This window comes from Centrocercus urophasianus, unplaced genomic scaffold (genome assembly GCF_019232065.1).
Source record: "Centrocercus urophasianus isolate 14NV4802_14NV808 unplaced genomic scaffold, USGS_Curo_1.0 seq_64, whole genome shotgun sequence".
Taxonomy (NCBI): Eukaryota; Metazoa; Chordata; class Aves; order Galliformes; family Phasianidae; genus Centrocercus; species Centrocercus urophasianus.
In genome coordinates, this window is record NW_024885244.1 from 125,045 (window position 1) to 134,406 (window position 9,362).

At 49.3% G+C, this 9,362-nt stretch overlaps 1 protein-coding gene across 2 annotated transcripts in view; it reads right to left on the minus strand.

Annotated features, from left to right (window-relative positions):
- NSF (N-ethylmaleimide sensitive factor, vesicle fusing ATPase) overlaps nucleotides 1-6,991 on the minus strand; it is a 55,211-nt gene extending 48,220 nt beyond the window's left edge. Inside the window, exon 1 of one of the 2 annotated variants that reach the window (XM_042836839.1) lies at nucleotides 6,919-6,991. In XM_042836839.1, the coding sequence (XP_042692773.1) occupies nucleotides 6,919-6,930 (12 nt within the window). In that variant the 5' untranslated portion in view covers nucleotides 6,931-6,991. Of the gene's footprint in view, nucleotides 1-4,950; nucleotides 4,970-6,918 lie in introns of those variants that run through there. The other variant, XM_042836840.1, reaches the window with a different exon arrangement.
- Between the last annotated feature and the right edge of the window lie 2,371 nt (nucleotides 6,992-9,362).

Genomic DNA, 9,362 nt, shown 5'->3' on the forward strand with positions numbered 1-9,362 from the left:
TACATGAAACAAAGCCATATTTTCCCTTTATGTCTCATAACTTCTGTAAACCCATCAGAAATTAGGTCCCATGAGAGCACAGTCCATCGTCACTGATGGCCCCTTTCTCCATTGGTTTCTCCAAGTTCTTCCACTCAACAAAGATGACTGTATCCAAAACCTCTGCCTCCAGGAATGGAGAAAACAATGGAGAAGGCAGGAGATCCCCATGGCCAGTCACAGACTGAAACTTTTAATTCAGAGCCAAGCTAAATACATCCTGCAGGATGCTATTTTCAGAGTCCAACCCAACTATTTTCTTTGTCAGACACAGTTTTGCAGCCAGAGCCACCATTTGTCAGTGTCAACTCATTGCTAATGGTCATTGCAAGTGGTTTTCTCTTATACACACTTATCTGGATGCTTTCCCATGAGTTAGTATCACAATCAACACTCAGCCCATCACACCCAGGAACTCTGAGCCATTTGAGAAAAGAACCACAGTGAATTCATCTCCATGTGGACTGGAGCAGCTTTTTGGGTAACAGTGCAATCCCTCTAGAGCCATGGCTGTTTGCAAATGGATTCATTCATCATTTTATAACACTTAGATGCCCTTGACATATGTGACAACAGAGCTACATTCTGGTTTCAGCCTTGAAAACAGCTTTATCTACCCACATCTGAAGAGTAGTGAGAAATTTAATTAAATGTCCTTGCAATAATGGACTTCAGTGGACTCCCAACACGCACAGCACATCTGTAAAGCTCATCACATTTCAAACCAAAAAGCATTCACCAGCTCATCAGTTCTCCTTCAGATTTCCGAGAGCAGTGCAGCAGGTAGGATATTTCTGGACAGAACCACACATGAGCTCCTGGATTAAGCCTCTTTACAGCATGAGTCCTCAGATGCATTTTTAATCCTTCCCGACACGCTGCTTCCTACACGAACTGTGAGCACTGCTCCTCTGTGTTATTTCTGTGTGCTTTTGGGAACGTGCAAGCTTTGCTGTAAGGAAATGCAGAACATAAAGGGATGCACTGCAAACCCAGCACAAAGCGCTCCTCTGTACAGCGTGACAGAGCTGTGGGGAAACGCAGCTCCCCGTGCAGCAGCACCGTGCCAGCCAGCCCACTGCCCACCTCTGGGGTTCCAAATGCTCCTGAAGGTTAAAGGAATAAAAGAAGCCCTCTCTGCCTCCAGATGTTGCCCTGATTTATCCAAGGACGAGACTCCAAGGACGGAGGACCTCTGGGGAGGTGACTCCACATTCCAGACTGTGTCTCCTTCCTAGAGCAAAAGAAATCCATCATGCAGCTCCAGCACTGCAGTGCTGCTCCTAAATCTGCATCCACGCCAACAGCCCCTCTGTTTGCCAAGAGAGAAAGGAGACATAAATGTCACGATGAGAGACAAACGTGCAGGACCTCACCCTCGGATTTGTGAGACATCAGCAACGCTGTCTCCATTCCTTTACTACCGAACTGATGCAAAACGTGAAAATCCAGCACCATGCTCAATGATCCTGGCATATTTTGCAAAGTAAAAGAACAAACAGCTCCACAACAAAAAGAAAAAACCACCATAATGTTCTAAATATCAGAGAGGTTTTTTTCTTTCCAAAGTTCCACGGATTCCTGCTTTCCTGCAATACAATACAACACTGAGTCATCCCTGCATTTTGGAGAGCTCAGCCCAAAAAGCAATGCTGTCTGGGTATTCTCATCCACACATAAAAGCACACTTTCTCACCCTGAATTTCAAGACCAGCATTCTAACAAAAGGTGAAAGCAAAGCACTGCACTCACTTAGAAAGGAAAGGAAAACTAAAAATCTTTGCAGTACTGCAGAATAGCACCGAGGGTGAGCACCAAGTACAAGATGGGTAATATTTGTGAACTGTAAGGCTGCTGACAGAGGAAGCTGAAGAAAAACACATCCCTCATTAGCCAGACCCCACAGGAAATTCGTTGGTGGTACACAATAGCACACTGCTACCTGCCTGCTGGATATGGGAGCTAAAACATCACACAGCATGGCAAAGATGCTCCTCACTTGGAACAGCTTCACTCATTTATTTCCTAATCCTACCCAGGATTATCAAACAGCTCCTAATGCTGAGGCAGGTTTTGCTCTCTGCACTGCAAACATGCATGAAGCACTGCCTTCAGTACAGTTTGCACCACGGATCAAGTGGCAACTGAACCTGAGGAAATGCTGAGAATAAACGAGCACAGGAAGCACAAACAGCAGGAGAGTGCTGCACACAGATGGCAAACAGCAGCACAGCATGCAGGAAGACGAGCTGAGCAGAGCTGGGTCAGCAACGGCCTGGGAGGAGACAAATTCAGCTCTTCCAGCCCAGGAAAGCCTGCAGAGAAAGCATTCTCCTGTGACCAAAACCGCACACGGCTGCACCAGCGGTAATCCAGGTCACCAGAGCTACTGCACACCTCCTCCTGAACCACATCAGAGCATGTTTGAAGACACAGCATCAACCGACCCTTCGTGGGGCATCCTGCTCTTGTCTCGCTGAGGTAACGACGAGTTGCCCTCAGAGCAGCTCCTGCAGCAGGCTGTGTTCACACAACCCCCTGGGTGAGCACTGAGGCCAGGACAAGGCTGGCAGCACCCTGCGGGCTGTTCACCACCTCAGCAAAATCAGAACGCGTCGACATTCACTCTATTGCTTCAGATGCGAACAGCAGCCTCACCTTCCTGACCCAACAATTCTGAAATCACTGCAGCAGCCACATTTCTACCACAGCCTGCAGGGGAGCAGACATCCCTCAATGTCAGAACTGGTGGGATTTTTTTTACCTTTCTATGAACACCCTGTGTTGGTAGCATTAGTGACCCATCACACCTCGCAGAACAAAGCGTGTCTTGGTTGGATAAATACCCTGAGCACCTGTAAAGGCAAATGACTGCAGCTCCCTTAATGGAAGACGCAGCCTAAGGAGTCGCTGCAAATCTCTGCAGATTACAATTATAAAGATAAAAAACAACAAACAAGCAAAAACTAAAGCTTTAGTTAAAAAAAAAAAATAAGATACAGCACTCAAATTTTACAAAATTCAGTGCAAACTTTTAGTCTGCAGAGATGCCAACTGACAGCATCCCCCAGCAGCCAAGGCAATGCATGCAAGGCTCATCATCAGAAATGGTGAGCCATTTTCTGATCCTCTGAGGCACACATTTACCAGGGAAATTTACCACACTCAGCCTTAAATGCTGCATCTCTAAAATTAAAAAGGAAGAAGAATCACTGAAATAGTTAACAGTTTGCTGAAGGTTTTCCTGGACACCAATAACGTTTCCAGAGTTGCAGCAGGAGGCCCTTCTGTCTGCTCCACGTGGCCTCAGTCTGCTGGGCGCTCTGGTTCTGGGTGTGGGGAGCTGCATTCTCCCTCTGCAAGAAGCTCATAAATGGCAACTTTCTTCTCCTGTTAAGAAAGAATCCTGTTCTCAGGACTTAGCATTCCCCTTTTTGCTAAGGCATGGACACACCTCCATAAGGAGCTGAGACAATCTAGAAATCACTCCCATTTCCCCCACAAAAGCCATTTTATTGCCACGGAAGTGCCAAACTCAGCAAGGAGAGGTCAGATCTCCGAGCAGGGCAGTGACTGCTCTCACTTTGTTTGCAAAGTTTATGGCCCAACACGTTCAGTTCTGCAGGGAGTTTGCTGCTCCAAAGCTGTTTCACTGGGTGCACGTGGCTCTGGGAACTCGGATGCACTGCAATCCATTACTTTGCAATGTCTTTAGAAACACAGATCCAAGACTGAGACGTTTGCCAGATTAAAAGGCACACGAGGACAGCACCTGGATGCACATTTCTTACTATTTGTTTAGAACAAACACTCAAGGCAACAGGGACAAGGTTAAAAACGCCCTCTTCACTTGGAATTTGCTCGAGGTGCTGCCATCCCTTGCTTACCCACAGCTCCCCCCACCTGCTGGGCTGTACCAGCACTAATTATTCCAGGACAACGGCTGCTGCACCCAATTATAAGCAGCCCACGTTCCAGACCCAACCTCACCAGCGAAAGCAAATGACACGACTTCAGGGCACAACTTACTCCAGATTTTGTGGCAGCAGGTCATTGCTTTATTGCATCCCAGGGGAGCAGAGCAGCGCGCTCTGTCTTCCTGTGCTGCTCACGCTCAGCCCTTCTGAACTATCTGTCCTACAGACACATGGAAGAGCATTCCAGCACTGCAGCAGGGTCAGAGAGCCTGAAGTCCTGCCTGGATTCAAACGAGATGCAGCATCAGATGGCTGCAGCTCACAGCGACAGGATTTGTTAAGGCTTTTCCATTAGCCAGAGCGACATCAATGATTTCATCTGACTGAAAATCCTGTCCTGCCCAATGGGCATTCCAGCAAAATGTATATTTAGCTGCCTCCTCAGGACTGGATTTCTGCAGGCTCAGGCAGAGCTGATGTTGCGACAGCATGAACTCACCCCCAGCTACATTTGAGGGCACTTCCCAAACCAAATCTCCCAAACAGGATCCTTTCCTAAATGACCTGCTAGGACCCAGGATAGGAAGATCTCACTGCATCCCCCAGGCAGAGCAGGGAAATTCTTAATTAGAAGTAGCCATCCTGGCTGCCCGTGGTGAGAAAAGAAGTGAAATCCCTCCGGTTCTGAGGTTGTTGGGAGTGGTCAGAATCACCAAATCATTAAGGTTGGAAAGAACCCCAAAGACCATCATTCCAACCATCCACCTGCACCAACATGCCCGCTCCTCAGCGCCCATGGGTGCATCCCATCCAGCCCCACGGACCCGTGGCAGCAGCAGCTCTCTAACTGTTCCTGCCTGGATCATGGGGGATTTTTTCTGCTCCCTGTCCCAGACTTCCAAGTCAGGGAGCAGAGAACCTCGAGGACAGCTGGTCTGACCATCAAAGACAGACAAAGAAGGCACTGCCAAAGAAGGCTCAGCCTTTTCCTTACCCGCAATGGTCACGTCCTCCTCCACATCCATAAAGGACAGAGATTCTTCTTAGTATTGCACTGACGTTTCCCCGTTGCTTTTTAACTATTAAGGTTTGGGGACGCTGCTCCTACAGCACAAAGCCGGCAACACATCAATCACAGATGACAAGGCCAGGCACCCCACGCCCACAAACACACTCTGACAGCCAACAATTTTATTCCAAATAATCCATCGTGGATTTCTGTAGAGCAGAAGTTCCGTAAGCAGCAGCAAAATGTATTTGCAATGATTCTGCACAACGGGTACGGAGCTGCAGAAGTGACCTCAGACAAAGACGTTTCAATTTAGTTTTCTCTGGTTCCCCTAAAGCATGGCTAAAGCCCTATTTCTTTGGAAGCACTAAAAAACGCAAGCACCACTGCAAGAAAGACCTAAACTGACAAATGGTTCTGCAGTTGCCTGATGACACCAGCTCCTATGAAGAATGATTGCCACATGTTAGCTGAAAGGAGGAGAAATTAGAATGTACAGCTTTAGACCAAAAACACAAATCCCAGACAAAGCGTCCCACCTAAACCTGCCCTCTGATGCACTGCAAGGAGCACAGCATCAACACACAGTTCTGTAACGCGAGGGACCACAGCCTGTCCCTCACTGCAGCTCCTACAACTCTGCATTCAATCTATTTGATAGCTGATTTCAACAGGTATCTGCAGAGCATTTCCTGCTCAGGTCACTGGTGTTTCAGGAGGGGTTACAGTACAGTTCTGTAAGGTAGACCAACATCTGCTATTAACAGAGTGAAACCAAAATCATTTCCAACCACAGACAGGAGAAGCAAACAGGCCACTGCCTCCCATCCTGTGCTGATGGGAACAGCATTTCATGCCTAACTGATGTCCCTGATTCCCAAACTGCACGCAGGAAAATGATGGTGGGGTTATACAAGTTGCAGCTGTTGCATAACTGCAGCCACACAGCTCTGCTTTGCTTCCTGCACCACTCCATGCAGCTCTCTATTCTGGTGCAGTACAAGCTGAAACACAGTGCTGGACCAACAGCTTGATGCTGGCTGGAACAGGGCAGAGAAATCTCTGCACGAGCCACCTGCAGCTCTCTCTATGCATTCTCCAGGTTTAGGCATCTTTAAATAACATTAACCATGGGAGAGCATCAGTGCTCCAGCATCAGGCTCACCTGTTGTAATGGGGATATCACACACCTCCATCCTCCCACACGCTGCTCCTTATTTATACAGACCAGCATCCAAAGTGACACTGCACAGTGTGCTGTTGGCTGCCCACCTGACCTCTGCATCATTCTCCTGCTGCCAACCCACGTTCCTTTACACATTAAGGCCTTTCTGCTGATTTTAGCTAAGCAGTTACCAACAGGATTTTTTATTATTTTTTTTTTTTTAGGAAGTATACGATAAAACCACTGCACAGTCCTTAAGGTGTGTTTTAATATGACATAATCTGGACCCACATTCAGTGCTCTCAGTACCCACAAGAATGAGGAGCCAGCAGGAACCCCACAGGTCTGCCCCATATCCCAGCAGGGCCTCAGGGAACCCTACAGAACTACCCCACATCCCACCTCAGGGAACCCCACAGACCTGCCTTAAACCCCACCTCAGGGAACCCCACAGAACTGCCCCACATCCCCAGAGCAGAAGGGCTCCCACAGCACCCTTAAGGGACCCTAAAACCCCCCATAACCAAAAAGGAACCCCGCAGCACCTCACCCCGCAGAGAAGGGCTCACAGCACTCCTCAAGGACCCCACAGAACCCCAAAACTCCATTCCCCATAACCAAAGGGACACCACAGCACCCTTCGGTTACCCCTCAGGCTGCGAGATCTCACCCCAACGCCTAGCGAGGGGCAGAAGGGACAGGACAGAACCGGAGGTAACGAGGTGAAGCATCCCACAGCTGGGCAGGAGGACGAGAAACAACCATTCCCCGGCTCCCCCCTCACTTACCCGCCCCGCCATCTTGTCGCCTCACACCGCAGCGCAGCGCCATGGGGCGGTGCTGCGCATGCGCGGAAGGAGGCGGAACGGACAGAAACAGAGACGCTGCGGGTTCGAGGCTGACCTCGGCCGTGTGCAGTCAGGCGGTTCCGTTTTATAGCCCACAGTGTCGTTATTGAGCACCAAAACCTTATCTTCAGGGCACTTGAGAATCAAGGCACTGTTTTCTCACCTGCTGCCTGATTTTTCACACCTGGAGTCTTATTTTAGGGCCCAAAGCATTATTCTCATGGTGCAAAGCCTCCCCTTGGGCATCCATGGCATTCTGTGATAGGACGAACTTCATTCTATGGGCCCAGGCCTGAATTTTAGAGCCCAAAGTCTCCAAAGCCAGGAAAGCAACAAACCCACCCCAAAACCCATCACAGGGAACCCTACAACCTGCCCCACATCCCATCACAGGGAACCCTACAATCTGCCCCCCATCCCACTACAGGGAACCCTACAGCCTGCCCCAACACGGCTCTTCATCACAGCACCCATCCTTCAGGACCTGCTTTTTAAGGGCCTTTTATTATGGCATGCGCCAGCAGACAAGGGAAGAGCCCCCGATGCCATCTATCTGGACTACAGCAACATCCCCATAACATCACGGAATCACTGAATAGCAGAATGGTTCAGGTTGGAGGGGATCTTAAAGACCACCCAGTTCCAACCCCAATGCCACGTGCAGAGCTGACGGCCACCAAACCAGGCTGCCCAGATCTCCACCCAACTGGCCACGAATGTCCCCAAAGCACCCACAACCCCCCAATTCTTCTCTGCAGGGCTGCTCTCAGTGAGCTTTTCTCCAGCTCCTACTGGGATTGCCCCAACCCAACACCCGGCACTTGGCCTTGTTAAGCTTCCTATTCAAACACACTATGCTAATAGCATCTCATCGTGCTTAGGTTTGCCTACAAATTAGAGGTACATACAGATCTAAAAGCCCAGAGCTGCACTCCCAGCCTCCTAACATATGCCAAGCCTTGGAGTTAAGCTCATCTTTTGGTAGGGAGGACTTGGGGCATGCGAGACCAATTGCTCAGCCTCTGCTTGGAATGCAGCCATATTCTGCCCATGCAGGTCCTGTTTCCCCATGGTCTGCTCCCACTGACTCTTTGCAGCCAGACTTCTGGACGTGGATTTTTATGAGGTCCACCTCCTGGGATTTGGTTGAAGCAATGCTTTGCTCTTCAGAATAGATCATATTGGACAGACTGTCTCACGCTGAGAGATGAAAAGCGCTGCATCCCCCAGTGTAACGTTCTGTGGGAGGATGAGATTCCAATTGTGGTCTCCTGTCTTGGATTAGCTTTGAAGGAGGAAGGCAGCAAGTGATTGGACTACAAAGCGAGGTTCAATACTGTCTCCAAAGCTGCCCTCAACAACCTGGAAATCAATTCTGGGCACAAGCTGCGGTGCATTAGCAACCTGTTACATCAACTTCCTGAGCAGGGCTTCGTCAACATCATGAAATATTAACATTGATTTAACTGCCTTGAACAGGTAGTAATTCCGTGGTAGTAATTCAGTTGGCATTCAGGTAGTAATTCATGGCAGGGCATGAGGAGCTCCTGCAAAATGGAGGCCCCCTCAGGAGGATGCTTTTTGCACAAGCTCAATACCATGCTCTGCACCCCAGCACTGAACTCTGCCCAAACAGCACCATTAGGGGAAGTTTTCTCACCACTCTGAGCTTCCCAAAGCTCTCTGTCCTATGGCCTTAAAAAGTCTTCCAGAAACAAGCACAAGGAATATGACCTCTGCATCTGTAGAGAGGCAGTCCTGCTATGGACCACTCAGCAACCCGCACCCAACCCACAGTACAGTTCTGTAACACCAAAGACCCCAGCTGACATCCAGGCTGCCAGACAGGCTTCATTTTCAACAGCTCTTCCTTCCTGAACTGAATGTGTTTATGGCTCCTGATAGATGCTTCCTCATTGTGTGCAGCTCATTTTGATGCACTTGATAGGGAATTTGAAGTCTCAAAGACACAAAATGCTAAGTAAATCATGCAAAATCCAGCTGCTGGCAGACAAACCCTACTGAGTCAGACTCTGCCCACCCTCAGCAAGTTTGCTCACAATATGAAGCTGGGAAGAGTGACTGAGACACCAGAAGCCTTGCTGCCATTCAACAGGACGTGAAGGGCTGGACAGAGAGGAAGCTGGTGGGGTTCAACAAGAGGAAACGCAGAGTCCTGAACCTGGGGAGGAACAGCTGAAGCATCAGTACAGGTGGGGGGCTGAGCTGCTGGAGAGGAGCTCTGCAGAGGAGAACCTGAGGGGTCTGGTGGGCAGAGGTTGAGCATGAGCCAGCAGCGCGCCCCTGTGCCCAAGAACGCAAAGGGAACCCTGGGGTGCATCGTGTAGAGTGTGAGCCCTCAATGAGGGCAGAAGCTTCTCGGT